At 39.3% G+C, this 18,150-nt stretch overlaps 1 protein-coding gene across 2 annotated transcripts in view; it reads left to right on the top strand.

Annotated features, from left to right (window-relative positions):
- The window catches only part of NDC80 (NDC80 kinetochore complex component), a 20,580-nt gene extending 2,430 nt beyond the window's left edge, over positions 1 to 18,150 (top strand). For both annotated transcript variants that reach the window (XM_070747596.1, XM_070747595.1), the window contains exons 3-17: positions 1,099 to 1,188; positions 1,658 to 1,784; positions 2,121 to 2,293; positions 4,288 to 4,390; positions 5,014 to 5,100; positions 6,081 to 6,174; positions 7,128 to 7,234; positions 7,325 to 7,469; positions 7,772 to 7,977; positions 8,748 to 8,900; positions 10,303 to 10,392; positions 11,240 to 11,332; positions 12,648 to 12,778; positions 14,112 to 14,214; positions 17,843 to 18,150. In XM_070747596.1, coding sequence (XP_070603697.1) covers positions 1,099 to 1,188; positions 1,658 to 1,784; positions 2,121 to 2,293; positions 4,288 to 4,390; positions 5,014 to 5,100; positions 6,081 to 6,174; positions 7,128 to 7,234; positions 7,325 to 7,469; positions 7,772 to 7,977; positions 8,748 to 8,900; positions 10,303 to 10,392; positions 11,240 to 11,332; positions 12,648 to 12,778; positions 14,112 to 14,214; positions 17,843 to 17,980 — 1,840 coding nt within the window. In that variant the 3' untranslated portion in view covers positions 17,981 to 18,150. The remainder of the gene's footprint in view (positions 1 to 1,098; positions 1,189 to 1,657; positions 1,785 to 2,120; positions 2,294 to 4,287; positions 4,391 to 5,013; positions 5,101 to 6,080; positions 6,175 to 7,127; positions 7,235 to 7,324; positions 7,470 to 7,771; positions 7,978 to 8,747; positions 8,901 to 10,302; positions 10,393 to 11,239; positions 11,333 to 12,647; positions 12,779 to 14,111; positions 14,215 to 17,842) is intronic.

Genomic DNA, 18,150 nt, shown 5'->3' with positions numbered 1-18,150 from the left:
AATATGAGCTGTTCTTTAATTTGCACATGCAGTAAACTAGAGTACAAAGTACATAAACATTAAGCAATAGATAGAAATATAGCAAATACAGTAATACCTCATCTTACGAACTTAATTGGTTCCCAGAGGAAGTTCGTAAGGCGAAAAGTTCGTAAGACAAAACAATGTTTCCCCTAGGAAACAATGTAAAGTCAATTAATGCGTGCAAGAAAACCCCCCTGCAAAAATGGCGCTTCGCTGGGCGCCACCGCCCGGCTGTCGCCTTTTGAAACAGACGGGGGGCTTCTGGCGTCCACCCAAACGCCAAACCCGAACTTTTGCCGAACTTCTGGGCTCGACGTTTGGCAGGCCCCCGCTGTCGCCTTTTGAAACATCCGGGGGGCTTCTTGGCGTTCTCCTGAATGCCAAACCCGGAAGTTTGGTGTTCAGGTTCAGGAGGATGCTGAGAAGCCCCCGCCGCCCGGCTGTCAGCTTTACAAAACAGCTGCGGAGCTGTCGAGCCGGTCGGGATGTTCAAATGGAGGTGGGGAATCCCAATAGGGAATTCCATGGGCAGAGCTTTGACGTCACAAAGACGTCCTTCCTGGCCGGTTGAAACGTGGACTCCAGGAAGGACGTCTTCGTGATGTCAAAGCTCCGCCCATGGAATTCCCTATTGGGATTTCCCACCTTTCTTTGAGCCTCCCGATCGGCCTGACAGCTCCGTGGCTCTTTTGCAAAGCTGACAGCCGGGCGGCGGGGCTTCTCAGAGTCTTCCTGAACGCCGAACCCGAACTTTTGCCGAACTTCCGGGTTCGACGTTCGGGAGAATGCCGAGAAGCCCCCTGGCTGTTTCAAAAGGCGACAGCCAGGCGGCGGGGCTTCTCGGCGGCCACCCGAACCTGAACGCCAAACCCGAACTTTTGCCGAACGTTCGGGCGGCGGGTTCGTAAGACAGAAAAAGTTCGGAAGAAGAGGCAAAAAAAGTTTGTATGATAAGGGGTTCGTATCACGAGGTAAAAATTAAAGAGTAAGTAATTTTATTGGATGGCATATAAAGATGATTTCAGTTTTTGGTGGTTTTTAATAATTTGTACAATTAAACATTTTCTTTTCAAGGCAAGAGAGAAGGACAACTGTTGGAAAGCAAAGTGTGGGAAAGCACGCACCCGTGACATCAGAAAGAAAAAGCAGTTTTTTTGGCAGAAGGTAATTCACATTTCACTTGTTATGATTAACTTGAACACTACAATGTTTCAGTATCACTTCCATTATGGATGAAATTTTTATTCCACTAAGAGCATCAAGGACTTGGATAGTTTTAGTTGCAAGAAAGACTTGCACCAGGAAGGGGGTGGGGGGAGAATTAGGATTTGTGCTAATATTCCTTTTTAAGTTCCTGGAGTTTCCTCCAAAAATGTGCCTTTGCCATTTCCAAGTGGGATCTTAACATATCAGGTGAATTCTGCTATAGTTCTCAGATCAATGAAATTTATATTACTCTGTCTTATATTCACAGTATAAGATTTTCAAATGACAAGCTTAATTGCCATTCTTTTAGTCTTATAAGTTTCACTTGTATTGTAAATTGTATTTTCTATATTTAAATAGGTTTGCAGAGATAAAATAAATAATGCCATAATTAATCTGGACTCATATTTTGTGGTTTCGATTCTAGGACTAGTGGCCCTGGGAGTTTACGGACCAGTCAATATGGTGCTTTGGGAAGTTCAGAGAAAATCAAGGAGCCTAGACCACTTCATGACAAAACATTTATTCAGCAATGTATCCGTCAACTTTGTGATGTATGCAGCACTTGTTTAATTTAACTAGTTAATCTCCATTTTATAAATTGTCCCTGTTGATCAATGAAATTTGGAAAAAGCAAAGTAAAAATAGCCTAATGAGCCAAGAAATAATAGGCCATCCCATTCATACATTCACCTTTTAAAATTAGAAAATGTGTATTAGAAATATATTTATTTATTTATTTGATTTGTATATATCTTTGTTGATTAAAATACATGATTAATCTGCAATGTTCTCTAACTGAACAATAATTTGGACCCTCTAGAGTTTTAGATTGCTCTGTAAACTAGCATAAAGTCCAAAACAAATGATACTTTTAATTTTTTTCCTAGTTTCTTACAACATATGGATATGGCCCTACAGTCTCTGTGAAATTACTCCAAACTCCTTCTGTTAAGGATTTTGTGAAAATTTTCAGCTTTATTTATGAACAGTTTTGCCCTTCATATGACCTTTCGGGTTCCAAATTTGAAGAAGAAATACCAAGAATTTTCAAAGAGCTTGGGTAAGTACGATCTACCCATTTAATTAATTTTACCAATTAAAAATAATATCTATGAATATTTTGTGAATGATATCTCTATTGATTACATATTAGAAATTACTACCTTCCAACGTTTATCAAATTTTATAATTATATTTCATTTTAATTTTGTAATACTGTGTTTAGGCAATATATCCTTATAAGTAGTCAAACTATTTGTGTTACGGATAGTCTCATTTAGCAATTGGGACAGGCAACTTGGTTTTTATGTTGTTACGTAATTGCTAAACAGAAAATCATATGACCAAAATTGTGGTCATGATTTCAGCTTTATTTTGCTTTACAGCATCAAAGGGATACAAATCCAAAGAAGGCGGGTGAGCCCAAATGGCAGGGAAGGTTTTTAGTATTTGATTCATAAGGAGATCAGGTTAAAGGGCAAATATTACTGTATAGCCCTTTTTCTTCACTTCCCCTGCTTTTTGGAATGTTCAGCCTGGTGCTGAAATATTTAGCAAGGGAAAATGTTTATATTTACGTTCGTTGGAGAGACATGGATGACATGAAAGTAAACAGGCACAATGGGGAATACACATTGAAAGAAAAACCCTAGTGCCAGCTGTTTTGCCTAGAATGCTCCAAGCCCTAAACCCCTTTGTGGGGAGGGGGGAGTTGAATGGATGAAACTGATTAAAGTCTTGTTAGTCATGAGCAGCAGTTAAAAATCACAGGCTGAGCTTGTCCAGCATAGACAACATGTACTAACTGACTAATGTGACACAAACACTGCAAAGATTGTAAATGTGGGCATTGCACACTCCTGGAATGTCTGCCAGGAATTTAGCTTGGTTTGAAACGAAACAACTTTATACAGCAAATGTAACTATATATGTCCTTTCTACAAGTGATTCCTGACTTAAGTATAATATTGACAGCTGAGTTTGCAAAGCTGTTATTTCATACTGGCATGATTGTCTAGCTGTGTCCTGTAGATAGATATCTCCTATATAGAGAAAGGGAAAATCTTTAGTTGTTCATAAGAAAATAACAAAGGCGGGATTCTTAACCATTCATTTAAACTAATTATTTTATAAAAAATTAAACTATGTGCACTTCCTTTTTGGGTCTGAGTTAGCTTGAATTGTATCTTGCATTTTACTTACTGACTGACTGACTGACTGACTGACTGACTGACTGACTGACTGACTTATTTATTTATTCAATTTCTAGGCCGCCCTTCTAGGACTCAGGGCAGCTTACAACATAAATAATATTTAAATGCATTAGAAATCAAAAATTATAGACTAAATTAAAAATTAATCCCAATAAAACATTTTTAAAAACCTTTCCAACCATGTACATGGTGACTAGAATCCAAAACCAAGCTATAAGAAATAAATTGGAATCACTTTATAATATGTAAATAGATATTTTGCTCTTGGGTTAAAATGTTTTATACAAGAAACACCCCCGATTGGTGGTGGGGTATGAATGTTTGTCTGATGGTGGGCACAATTCACAAAACACTTGTTTTATGTTGTGTGAGTCTTATATTGTAATTAAAACTAATTTAAAAAATTAATTTAAAAAAAAAAACCACTTTCCAATCTGACTCATCAAACATTCAAACCATACATTCAATCTCCACTCACACCAGGGCTGGAGCAGTGTGTCCATCTCAATGGTTCCAGGCCTGCCGGCATAAGTACGTTTTAAGCACCTTCCAGAAGACAGGGAAAGTGGGAGTGGTGCGAATCTCTGGGGGGAGTCCGTTCCACAGGGCCAGGGCCCCCACAGAGAAAGCTCTTCCCCTAGGGCCTGTCCGCCAGCATTGTTTGGCTGACGGAACTTGGAGAAGGCCAACTCTGTGAGCCCTAAAAGGTCGCTGGGATAAATGAGGCAAGAGACGGTCCCGTAGGTAAACTGGTCCTAAGCCATGTAGAGCTTTATAGGTCAAAATTAACAGTACTTCCTTGAAAAAGTAATTTTATTTACAGAAAATCTTTTTCTTACAGTTATCCATTTGCTTTGTCAAAAAGTTCTATGTATACAGTGGGTGCTCCTCATACGTGGCCTCAGATTGTAGCAGCTCTGGTCTGGCTGATAGATTGTTACAAGGTATTATAGATAACCTAATATATATGTAGCCACATTTTTAGATATTTTCTGGCATTTCATGTAATCTTGATCATCTGATAAATATAGAAGTAATACACTGAAAATATATAGCTGAGTTAATTACATTCTTGATGTTTGTGTGATTTTAACAGATTGTTTGTAATATCTGATGTATCGTTAGAGCTATTGTTAGTGCAACAATATCTAATAAAAATGTTGCCATATTTTATCAAACAAATAATGATAACAAAATCTGTTCTTAGTAATTTTCAGGGCCACATTTGAGTTACATGCCAGGAATTCACAAAAAAAGTAGATGAGACCTAGAACAACATAAATTTCATGAAAAATAAATACATTTATGTTTATATAAATTTTAATAGATTTATTTATTTATTTATTTATTATTTGGATTTGTATGCTGCCCCTCTCCGAAAACTCGGGGCGGCATACAAATTTAATAATGTTTCCTTTCTGGTTGGCAACTATCTTCAGAAAAGTGGGTAGGGAAGCACAAATTGTATTATGGCTAATTCAGAAAAAGGAAATACTGTAACAAGAATGCTAGATTATTATAATAGGAAATGTTACTCATTGTGATTATGTCATTGTGTCTTACTCAGTTGTTTACTTATATGAAAGAAAAATCAATGTCATTTGATGAAGAACAGATTTTGGGAGAGACTGAAGATGGAATTTTGCATAACAAGGTATTTTAGTTCTTTCTCTCTAAATTTTGTAATGAATATTACTTGCTGGCAATAAAATGATATAAACCAGTGATGGCGGACCTATGGCATGGGTGCCACAGGTGGCACATGGACCCATATCTGCTGGCACTCAAGCAGTTGCCCTAGCTCAGCTCCAACTGCATATGTGTGCCAGCCAGATGATTTTTGGCTCACACATTCTGGGAAGGCGCCTTTGGGTTCCAGAGAGCCTCCGGGGGGATAGTGGAGGGAGTTTTTACCTTCCCCCAGCTCTAGGAAGCCTTTGGAGCCTGGGCAGGGCAAAACATGACCCTACTGTTCCCATCAGAAGTTGAGAAACAGGCCATTTCCGGCCTCCAGGGGGCTGGGGGAGCTATTTCAACGGCCCCCAGGCATTGAATTATGGGTGTGGGCACCCGGCATATGTGATAGCACACACCCATGCTCTTTTGGCACAGGAAGAAAAAAAGGTTCACCATCACTGATATAAACAGTGCACGTTTGCATAGGGAACTACCTGAGACAACAACTTGAAAGCAGCAAAATAGTTTATTAATGTATTTGAAAATATGGGTGCAACAAAGGTGAATATAGAAGCATGAAAGTCACCTTATGTCCCCTTACACAGACTCATCGCCTCTCCCTTTGTCAGCACAGCAGCCTGTCAAAGCGTTTAGTCAATCCCCCTACCCGCAAAAAAAACCCCTTTGTCCTAGCTACATTTTCACATAGTTATATATATCAAAATTTGTTTCTATCGATGATGATTCTGATTAACATTTAGTATATGTTGCTTATGAAATTAGCAATAATAATATACCTGATGTATAAAAGGTTACCATGTTTACTAACCGTTTGGATGTAGGAATGTGAAAACTTCTTAACAGAGAGAAAGGGTACACATAATCTGTAATGCAAAACTGTTTAGCATATTTTTTAAAAACCCTAAAACTAAAATGACTTTACAATTATGTCCTCAGCTTTTTTTGGACTACTGTATAAAATGTTATGACCATTTCATGAAGAGCAGAGACAATTTTGAAGAATATGATGCTGAAATAAATTCCAAATTAAGTGAGTAATTTATATTGCAAAATGTTTTTTTTAAAAGTAGATATTACTATGAATCTGTTACCATTTGCTTTCTGTAGTTTTTAAAATTTGTTTAAAAAATTGTTCAGCAAGCTATTAATGTAGGGTATTTCTGTTTAGATTCTAGTGCCCTCCTCCCCCCATCATCTCACTTAAGCTACAAATATGAGAATAAATATGTTTCTGTACTGTTTCTCATGATACTTACCCTAGATTGATAGCTAGAGCTCATGTGGCTAAGAAAAGTATTTTTGTGTTTAACTTCAGCAGGAGGTTGTTCCCACTCCCACCATTTTTTTTCTCCTGAGAAGCCCCAGATGACATGGGACTCTTATATTCCATAGTGCTCTCCTGCTATACCACCCACATGCCCATCAGTTGCTTGCCAGGGCTTCTTCCTATTGTCATAGTCATATTAGATTTTCGCTTAACAACGGCAACAGGGCTGTCATTTTTGCCAGCCTTAAGTGATACAGTTGCATGTTGCGGAATTTTATGACTACTTAGTGACGGAAATAACTATAGCACTTATACTTATATACCGCTTCATTGTGCTTTTACAGCCCTCTAAGCAGTTTAAAGATTCAGCATATTGTCCCCAACAATCTTAAGTCCTCATTTTACCCATCTTGAAAGGATGGAAGGCTGAGTCAACCTTAAGCCGGTGAGATTTGAACTGTCAAACTTCAGTTAGCAGTCAGCTGAAGTAGTGGTTAGAGTGTAGTACTGCACTCTAACCATTGCGCCACCTCGGCTCTTATGCACTGAAATTATAACAATCATTTTTAAAAAAGGTTTAAATCTGATATTTAGTAAAGCAAAAGGTCAACTTGTTACCTAGCATATACTTTTTGTCTCAATTACTTATTCCAATTAATAACTAAAAGTTATAGAGCACTTGAGTGATTAGAGGCTTATTTTGATCTTTCTTTCAGAGGATCTGTTTCAGGGACCTGAAAATCAGTTAGCGGTCTTAGTAGAAAAAGAAAAAAGGTTGAAGGAAGAGATTGCAAAGCGCGAAAAGGAAAGAGAAAATGAACCAGTGAGTAACTGAGTACATAGCTCTTGGAAGATGTATTTATAAGTGATTTTAATTAACAGACTACAATTGCCATCTTTTTGTATAAAAAAGGACCGTTTAGAGCAACTACGGAGACTGAAATCATCTTTACAGGCAGATAGTAAACAATATGAGGCTTATATTACCAGTTTGGAATCTCTCTCAAGCAGCCTCAGTCAAAAGACAAAGAGTATTACAGAGGAGCAAGAAGCTGCTGGTAAGGAGAAACTGCTCAACATCACTAAATCTATAGTAGCAATATAAGTGTGTCTCACTATAATATTTTAAAAGAAAATATTGAGTATTTCTCAGTTCAAAGGAAAGATATAAACAGAAATAGAGAATTTAATTACATCTTTCTTAGTACTAGTAAGTTTCTCATGCCTTTTAGTAGATTCTTATGAGATTAAGTTCCTAATATTTTGAAATGTTATCCAAGTGTTAAGCTTCAACTTAACTGAATGTTTTAAAAAATATTCCCTGTTTTCTTAACAAGGTGTTATTTTTCTTGAATTTTAGCCATGGAAATTGAAGCACTGAAACAGGAAAACTCACATTTGATGATCATTTGTGATAATCAAAAGTTTTCCACTGCAGACGTGGAGAAAGTGAATTCTGAAATAGAGGAACTGAAACAGGCAGTAAATAAATTAATCAAGGAATTGGAAGTAGAGCAGCGGCAACTGTGGAATGAGGAATTAAAATATGCAAGAGGAAAAGAAGCGGTGTGTATAGCTAAAACTAACGTTTTCGACATCTGACATTTACATCAGGGAGACTAACATTTCTGCTGCTGCTGCTTTATTTCACATAAACTGAATTAAATAGTATTTTATTTTGTTAGTAGAAAAATAATATCTATAACTGTCATTGTAAAAACTTAATTTCCTGAAAAATATTTTTGGAAATTTCTTAGGTCACTTTTTCTCTTTATCTCATCTAAAATACTTTGGGGGCTTTTGGGGGGGGGGTGTTCACTAATATAGTTTATAAAATAACCTAATGAAAGCTTTATTTGCATCTCAAGCCATTTTTAAATTACCGGTATTTTCAGACGTGATTTTAATTTCTTATTACATTTCTTCACTGTTCTTTCTTTTTGTAGCAAGATTTCATTTCACCTTCATCTAAATGAACCAGGTGTCCTGCTATAAACCAAATTCACAACATTATATCCAAAAAGATCTTTGCTAGGATCTATTTCACCCAGAAAAGTTGATATTTTTTTAATTGCAATTTTCTGTCTCCATATATCGTCCCACTTTTAATTGGCCATCATATCAAAAGGGGCAAAAACTTTTGATCATTTGTCTTGAATAGTTTTAATATTTTTCAGAATCTGGGAAGATACAACAGCTTGTACTAACGTTTAAACATAGACATAGAAAAGACAAACTGAAAATGCAAAACAATGCTGTGGTTATAAAGCAATTCTGGTTTACATAGACTTCATCATTCTCAGGATATGCTTCTTAATTTTGTTTGTTCTTTATAGATTGAAGCAGATTTGACAGAATACCATAAATTGGCTCGAAAATTAAAACTAATTCCTAGAAGTGCAGAGAATTCTGACGGTCACGATTTTGAAATTAAATTCAATCCTGATTCAGGGCCTAATTGTCTGTTTAAGTACAGAACTCAGATTCGTGTAAGTATAAGCTTACTTTTCATGTAAAGTCCTTTTAGATAATCACTTTCAATAAATGAATATAATATTTTAAAAATACTTAAATGTTAAATTCATTTATCATAATGAGTGCCGTGGGAAATTGATACCTTATTTATTATGCAGAAAAAATGGTTTAAATACTGAAGCAATGGCCAAAATTGTGGAAACCTTTTTTTACTTTTTGGTGGGGAAAGTGTATTTTTGAGGTTTGATGACTAATAACACCATTTTTTTCTTTTTTGGAGCAGTACCATAAATTATGCATCAATGGAAAGATAATTTAATCAATAGCAATAGCATTTAGACTTATATACCACTTTTACAGGCCTCTCTAAGAGGTTTACAGAATCAGCATATTGCCCCCAACAATCTGGGTCCTCATTTTACCCACCTCAGAAGGATGGAAGCTTGAGTCAATCTTGAGCCAGTGGTAGATTTGAACTGCTGAACTACAGCTGGCAGTTAGTTGAAGTAGCCTGCAGTTCTGCACTCTAATCACTGCGCACCCCACCATCAAGAATGTAATGCAATAACTTTTATGGAGGATTTGTTATTAGAATAGCAGTTATAAAGAAAGAAAGTGACGTACTTCGAAAAAGTGAGATGTACAAAAATTATCACCATGTCAGTTAATACATAGTTAGGTAACTTTTAGTATGAATTACGGTCTTACAATGTCTTCCCATGGAGTAAACCAAGTCTTTTAATTCTGCAGCTGTTATAATGTGAAACCAAGATTGAATCATTGCTATTAATTGGGTTTTATTGCTGGGTCACGTCTGACCTATAACTCTTCATAAAATACAGATAATTGAGCACATTTCATTGCATTACCTTCTTGATTAAATAATATCTTTTCATTGATAAATAATTTTATGGTTCTACTCCCCAAAACAAGTGGTGTTATTAGCCATCAAACCTCAAAAATACATTTTTTTCTCAAAAGGTTTCCACAATTTTGGCCACTACTGAAAGAATGGACTGGAATATGTTGTTAAAGGCTTAAAACTCTGCACATTAGGTTAAGGAAACTCCCTTAGGACATCACTGATTGAAAGAGCTTCTGCTATTTTGTTAATCAATTTCCTATTGGCATTTGATTGGCTACTGTGGAAAACAGAACGTTTGACAGATAGACCATTGGTCTGATCCAGCATGACAATTTCTGTGGCTTTATAATACAAAGCCTCTCCCTAGAATATGAACTAATGTAACATTTCTTGGTAAAGAATATTGCCTTATCGGTTTATAGGAAGATCTTTTCTATATTATATAAATATGCCGTTTATTTAAAGTATTTCTTTCTTGAACACTATAATTGGATTACTTCACTGGAAAACTGTACTTTTTTTTTTTTACTGTGTTCATATATTTATGGCAGGCTCCCCTTCTGAATCTCATAATCAAGACAGAAGAGAAAATTACAGACGCAACAAAGAGAAAAATTGGCTTGGAAGATGCCTTAGAACAGGTCAGTTTCTAACCATCTCTGATCTAGCGGAAAACTAGCTATACAAATATAATGTAATGTAACCTATATTAATCCTTGTTTATCTATACTTTTCTTACTGACCCCTCGCATCCTGGACATAAACTGTTTCAACTCCTACCCTCAAAAGTCGCTTCAGAGCATTGCACACCAAGACAACTAGACAAAAGAACAATTTCCCCGAATGCCATCACTCTGCTAAACAAATAATTCCCTCAACACTGTCGAACTATTTATTAAGTCTGCACTACTATTACTACTAGTTTTTCTCATCATTCCCATCACCCATTTCCTCCCACTTATGACTGTAACTTGTTGCTTGTATCCTTAAGATTTTTATTAACAGTGTTTCTTTATTGCTTATTTGACCCCTACGACAATCATTAAGTGTTGTACCTCATGATTCTTGACAAATGTATATTTTCTTTTGGGAATATCGTGACAAATTCCCTGTGTGTCCAATCACACTTGGCCAATAAAGAATTCTATTCTGTTCTAGTCTATTATTCCTAATCATAATTGAGTTCTCAAAACAAGTATAGGGTTGCTAGGAAAGAAAAATAATAATGGGAAAAAACACCTGTAGACAATGCAATCTAAATTTCTAGATATTCAGTAGATACTCTTATAGATGTTCAAATTGTTCTGTATGTAAATTAAACGATTTTGAAATGTGAAAGTGTCAGATGGATTCAAAATTCTTTTTAGTTATTAAGAGCGTACTGTTGGAAGTTTTCATCCATTGCCAAAAAATTAAGGCAAAGGGTGTGGACTGTAGGCACCCTTGACTTTCAGTACTAACATCCTCTATTAAATAATATTCTTTAAGGTAAATACAATGGAAGCTGAACAGAACAGCATTGTGAAAATGTTAAAAGAAGAAACACAAAAACTGGAAGATTTATATCAGCAAAAAGCAAAGGTATTGTATGAAAGATGATATATTATTATTTTATTTATTATTTATTAAATTTGTATACCGCCCCTCTCCGAAGACTCGGGGCAGCTCACAGAGTAGATACAAACATAAGCATGTAGCACAAATCTAATAATTAAAATACAACTAAAAACCCTAATGAAATACGCAATCATATAGTCCAATCACACCATACATTACATTTATTGGTCAGAGGGGCAAGGTCTAATTGCCCCAGGCCTGGTGACAGATGGATCTTGAGGCTCTTGCGGAAAGTGAAGGGGGGGGAGTACGAATCTCGGGGGAGAGCCGATTCCAGAGGGTCCAGGCCCTCACAGAGCAGGCTCTTCCCCTAGGCCCCACCAAATGACATTGTTTGGTTGATGGGACCTGGAGAAGGCCAACTCTGTGGGACCTGACTGGCCGCAGGGATTTATGTCGCAGAAGACAGTCCCGTAGGTAATCTGGTCCGATGCCATGTAGGGCTTTATAGGTCATCACCAACACTTTGAATTGTGTCCGGAAATCAATCAGCAACCAGTGCAGTCCACGGAATGATGAAGAGACGTGGGAATATCTGGGTAGACCCATGACCGCTCGTCCGGCTGCATTCTGCACGGTTTGAAGTTTCCGAAAACTCTTCAAAGGTAGCCCCATGTAGACAGCATTGCAGTAGTTGAACCTCGAGGTGATTAGGGCTTGAATGACCGTGAGCAAGGACTCCCTTATCCAAATAGGGCCACAACTGGTGCACCAGGCGAACCTGGGCAAATGCCCCCCTCGCCACAGCCGACAGATGATGTTCTAAAGTCAGCTGTGGATCGAGGAGGACACCCAAGTCGCGAACCCTCTCTGAGGGGGTCAGTGATTCCCCCCCCCCCCAGGGTAATGGACGGACAGATGGAAGTGTCCTTGGAAGGCAAAAGCCACAGCCACTCCGTCTTGTCAGGGTTGAGCTTGACAAGGGTTGAGTTTTCTTGTAAGTTCATCTCTATAGAATTCATTATTAACAGGGTTTTTTTCTGTCAAGAAACATGCTGGTTTGATGGGTAAGGTGCTTAACCAGAACTTGGACAACTGAAGTTCTAATCCTTTTTGACTCATAAAAACTAGCTGGGTAAAGTATTTTTAAAAGTATTTTAGCTAGAATAAAAATTAATGATCTAAAAGATAAATACACACAACACTTCTAACAAAATACAGAACTGGAGCAATGTCACAATATTAATTTACAATGCTCTCTTCTTACAATAGATATGGTCTATCTGTGTCATAAAGATATGATTTAGTTCTGAAGTATCAATCTATATATTTATTGCAGGAAATTGTCGAAGAAGAAGACAAGAGTAAGAAGGAACTAGAGTTGTTGGAGACACATAAAAGTTTGCTTTATAGTGCTGTCAATGAGGGTGTCAATGAAGCCACAAAGGAACTGCATGAAACCAGATGCCGGTTAGTTTAATTAAACAAAGATTTTACTTAGAGAGTTTTCTGAGTTGAACATATATTCATTTATTCAATTTATAGCGTCATCCTTCCCAATTTGGGCAGTTTACAATTAAAATGTTAATCATTTTTTAAAACCCCCACAAAATAGAATAATCATAGGCAATGCAATACAAATACAGTGGTACCTCGGTACTCGACCACAATTCGTTCCAGAAGTGTGGTTGAGAACCGATTTGGTCGAGTACCGAATTTATTTATCCCATAGGAAATAATGGAAATGGATTTAATTGGTTCCCAGCCCCTGTTAACTCGCTGGGAACCAATTAAATCTATTTTCTTTATTTCCAATGGGATAAATAAATTCGGTACTGCAAGCTGCAGGAAGGGTGGGGGCTGCTGCAATGCCAGCAGCTTCAGGGGGCTGAGGAGCTCTATAAGAGCTCCAAGCTGCAGGAAGGGTGGGGGCTGTTGCAATCCCGGCAGCTTCGGGAGGCTCCTTTCCTCAATGCTTCCTGTTATTACCTGTAAGCAGCTGCAAAAACTTTCTCTCTCCCAGTGGCTGCAACGGCTTCTCTTCGAGTAGCAACAGCACCGGGAACGTCACGTAAGAAAGGGAAGCTGCTGGAGCGGCGGCAACTGCTGAGATGGTTCCAGCGGCTTCCCTTCATCACATGACGTTCCCGGCGCTGTTGCTACTCGAAGGGAAGCCGCCGGCGGGAAGGAGAACGTTTTTGCAGCTGCTTACAGGTAATAAGAGGAAGCAGTGAGGAAAGGAGCCCCCCGAAGCTGCTGGGATTGGAGCAGCCCCCACCCTTCCTGCAGCTTGGAGCTCTTAGAGAGCTCCTCAGCCCCCCCGAAGCTGCCGGGATTGGAGCAGCCACCACCCTTCCTGCAGCTTGGAGCTCTTAGAGAGCTCCTCAGCCCCCCCGAAGCTGCCGGGATTGGAGCAGCCACCACCCTTCCTGCAGCTTGGAGCTCTTAGAGAGCCCTCAGCCCCCTGAAGCTGCTGGGATTGCAGCCCCTGGCAGTAACATTTCGGATAATGAACAAAATTTTCTCTGGCTGTTTGGTATCTGAATTTTTGTTCAGATACCGAAGCAAATTTTTGCCGGAAATTTTGTTCGTTATCCGAAATGTATGAGAACCAAAGCGTTCGAGTACCGAGGTACCACTGTATTAATCTTAGTTAAATGGGAAAAAAATAATGAAACATGTTTAGATTTTGGAATGCTACACGTGTTAATTATAGGCTGTATATACAAACCCTGAATTTATAGAAAAGAGGGTCAGTTTTTCAATATTTTCTTCTCTCCCTTTTCTGGTATTTACTCCTTAGATATCAAGTGGTTATTCAAACAACTTCAGAAGAGAAAAGGAAAATGGATAAAAATATGCAGTATCTTCTGGAACTGATAGTTACTCATCTTGAGACAGTTGAGGTAACTCTTGCTATTGTATACTACTAAAACTCAGTGTGTACAGGGCAAAAAAATTTTCAATCAAAGTATGTCTTATAGGCTAATTTTACAAAGCACTGGGCCTCTTTCAAAAAAAAGAGTGAAATTTGTGGCTATTTCACTGTTGTCAGGCTGCTGCTGCTGCTCCTTCAGCACTGCTACCACACTGATCTCCATTCTCAAACTATCTCTTTCACTTATTTTAGGCTGCTTTATACATCTTCCTTCTCATCTCAATTCAGTGGATAGGGCAGAGAAAAACATCCATGTGTTACAAGAAAAAGGAAAGCCGGGCAGGGAGAGCAATCTTGTAACAATGGAAGAACTTCAGAAGTTTGAAGAAACAAATGGACCAGACATAGAACTAAATCAGTGACCCATCTCTCTTGATTCCTTAAGTAAGGCAAATAATGTCTTTTTCTTTCTCTCATGGATAGACTATAACACAGAGGATCCAGTTGTTCCCCTTAAATACAGTTGATTATTGCCCAAAAGAGGGCCTGCCTAGAGAAAATCATTTATCACTTTCTTCACAGCCTAAGTCTAAGTTCTAGCTAATCATATTGGGAAAGGCATGGGGAGCAATCTTTTGTGTCAAGCTGATATTGAAGGGGATTTTTTCCAAGGGGACAGAAGTAAGATATTGTTGACTATATCTTCACCTAAAGAGATATAATCATTGGAGGCTATTAACCAGGACCCTGCATGGTAAATTAAACTACTTCTCTTAATGCAGCGGTCCCTAAACTACGGCCCACGGGCCGGATGCGGCCCGCTGAGGCAATTTATCAGGCCCGGGGAGGAGCGCACAAGATTTTATCAATAGATATAAGCTCCCGAATCTCCTGTCCATTCACCGCAGTCTGCTGCTGAGCAAGGAGGCGGTACAGAGGCAAGGTACAGGCCCGCTTTCCTCCCCGTCCCTTGCCTCTGCACCGTCTCCTCCTCACCTCATCCTCCACGGTGAATGGACAGGAGATTCAGGAACCCCCCTGAATTTGCCTGAACGGAGGCGGCGGCGGTTTCAAGGGACCAACAGCTGGTCCTTCTCGGCGCTGTGTTGCTGCAGTCTACGAGCTCCGCTGTTGTCCCCGAGCACTGTTACCTCTAAGTTGCGCTGAGAGAGAAATAAAGAGAGAGCAGAGGGCGGCTTGCCGGTCCACGGCCCCCTGGATGAGCGGCCCCGCATGGCCCCAGCAGCGGACTTCGCCGTCGCTTCTGCCCACGTCCGGCTTTCCAGCAAAGAGGCAGCAGCCACGTCCACCCTTTTGCCCTCCACGGCGCCCAGAGCCTGGCCCCAGGCCACTGCCACCTCCTCCTGGTAGCGTGCCCAACCTCTTCCTGCAGGAACGGGTAGTGGGGTGGAAGTGGTTGGACATATCTACACGCGCGCCTGCTGACTTGGAAGAGGGAAAAGAAAAAAAATCTGTGTCTCCAAAGAGGGGGGGGAGAAAGAAAAAAAAGAGCTCCAACTTGGCGGAAGGCAGAAGGGAAGAACCGAGCGTGCTGCAGCAAGTTTGCTTGGCGAAAAGGCGGCTACTCCTTTCTGGGGCTTTTTTTTCTCCCCTGAGCGTGCTGCAGCAAGTTTGCTTAGCTTTCTGGGGCTTTTTTTTCTCTCCTTCCACCACCCCTTTCCGAATGTTGTTTGCCGCTTAGGAGTGACCCTCTCTCGGGCTTGTTGTGGATGCGGCGCGGATGAGGGGGAAAGCCGTAAGCGCGAATTAGCAAAACCAATTCAACCTCTTCTTCGCCTCCTTACCGACTACTGGAAAAAAAAAAGAAGCTTCGTTGGGATTTTGGCTCTCCGCAGATACTTTCCAACTGTGCTTTCCTGGGCAGCTGGGCTTTTTCCCTCATCCGCACTGCATTCACAACAAGCCCGAGAGAGGGTCACTCCTAAGCAGCAAACAACATTCAGACAGGGGTGGTGGAGGGGGAGAAAAAAAAGCCCCAGAAAGCCAAGCAAACTTGCTGCAGCACGCTCGGTTCTCCTGCCTTTCGCCAAGTTGGAGCTCTTTGTTTCTTTCTTTTCCCCCTCCCCTCTTTGGAGGCGTAGATTTTTTTCTTTCCCCTCTTCCCAGTCAGCAGGCGTGCGTGTAGATAAGTGACTGTGCCTCTTAGCTGGAGAGCCGGACGGGGGTGGAGGCGACGGCGAAGTCTGGTACTCTCCGCTCTCTCTCTCTCTCTCTCTCTCTCTCTCTCTCTCTCTCTCTCAGCGCAGCTTAGAAGTAACAGTGCCCGAGGACAGCAGCGGAAATACAGTATGCCTGGCTGAATTTCTTATTATACTTATATCTTCACAATATAGTTCTCTGACTAGCGTATCCATTCATCAAATGAGTGTTTCTATCTAACCTGCCTTTTTAGTTAACTCTGTGGCCACTTGTTGGCATTCTGTGCATTATATCTTAGTTCGTATTTTGATGTTTCTGTCATGGCTTTGATTGAGGCCTAAGCCACTTGGACATGGTTTGATTGGATAAAGATATACCTGCTTGTTAATCTACTAAATCTTATCAGGATGACTTCATAAATATTTTTGTATCCTTGTTACCATGTGGATAAAATGCAAAAAAGGGCAACAAGAATGATAAAGGAAATGGTACCAGGTTGCAACGCCTTGGTCTCGTCAGCCTTGAAAGACAGCGTTTAAGGGCTGACTTGATCGAAGTGTATAAAATGCATGGGATAGAAAATTCTTTTCTCTATCACACAATACTAGGACAAGGGGTCACTCCCTAAAGCTTATAGGTAAGAAAGTGAGGACAAACCAAGGGAAATATTTCTTCACCCAGAGGGTTGTTTGTTTATGGAATTCACTTCCAGAAGGGGTCATGACAGCTGTCAGTCTTGATAGCTTCAAGGCAGGACTAGACAGATTCATGGATGCCAAAGTGTATCGGTGGTTATTGAAACGGATGTCCATGTGCCGCCTCTATGTTGGCTGAGGCAGGCAGGATTCCCTTGAGTACCATTTGTTGGAGGTCAGGGGAAAGGGAGGGTCTTGCCTTCTCTTTCTGCTCAAGATCCCCATGAACAATTGGTGGGCCATTGTGACACAGAATGCTGGACTCAATGGGTTTTGGCTTGATTCAGCATGGCTCTTATGTTCTTAAAATCTTATCTTTTATTTTCTTATGACATTTTATCAGTAATTGAAGACTAGAGTTTATCCTGTAAGAAGAATGGTCTAGTTAGGCTATTAATCATTAAGCCTTGACTAAGGGTCACTTGTAAATAAATATTTACTCTAAAAGTTTATTCTCTGTAGTGGATGGAGTAAATACATTCCTCTGTTATATTTTCTTTGGAGTTCCTATAACTTTTTGATGCCTTTATTGTGGAGTGGTGATGGAGATTGATTGGTGATGTTCTCTGCCTATTCTTCCATTTTTGCAAATCTATTATTCAAGCCTATGGAAGTTTTCAAGATTATCTTTCACATAAAAGTATTGTTTTTATAACATTTCATAATTGTGTACTTGTTTTATAGGGAAAAAAAACTACAGATAACAGCTGCATTTTACATTGAATCGTATCATGCCAGTTCTGCATTTATAAAATCAAAACTATAAACACTAAAATATAATCTATTTTCGTTTTCTTCTAGAAATACTTCACTGAACAGAATGTAAAAATTGACACAGAATTCCAAGAACTTATATCTCAAGATGCACTAATGAACTTGAAAGAAATTCTAGATAATTACAAAAAGAAGATGAGTACCCTGTATACCGCAGGCACATGAGTGAAAATATCTGTATAGTAGAAAAATGCTCTAAAACGTTTGCTATGGCAGTGTTTTATAATGTTTTGAATCGTACCTTCTGTTCATGTGCTCTTACAGCATTTGGATTTTAACTCTTTATTGTAATAGTTCAGTTATTAAAATAAATATTCACTTTTCGGACGCATAAA

This window comes from Erythrolamprus reginae, chromosome 3 (assembly GCF_031021105.1).
Source record: "Erythrolamprus reginae isolate rEryReg1 chromosome 3, rEryReg1.hap1, whole genome shotgun sequence".
Taxonomy (NCBI): Eukaryota; Metazoa; Chordata; class Lepidosauria; order Squamata; family Dipsadidae; genus Erythrolamprus; species Erythrolamprus reginae.
The sequence above is the reverse complement of the archived record's forward strand: the minus strand, read 5'-3'. Positions and strand labels throughout refer to the sequence as shown.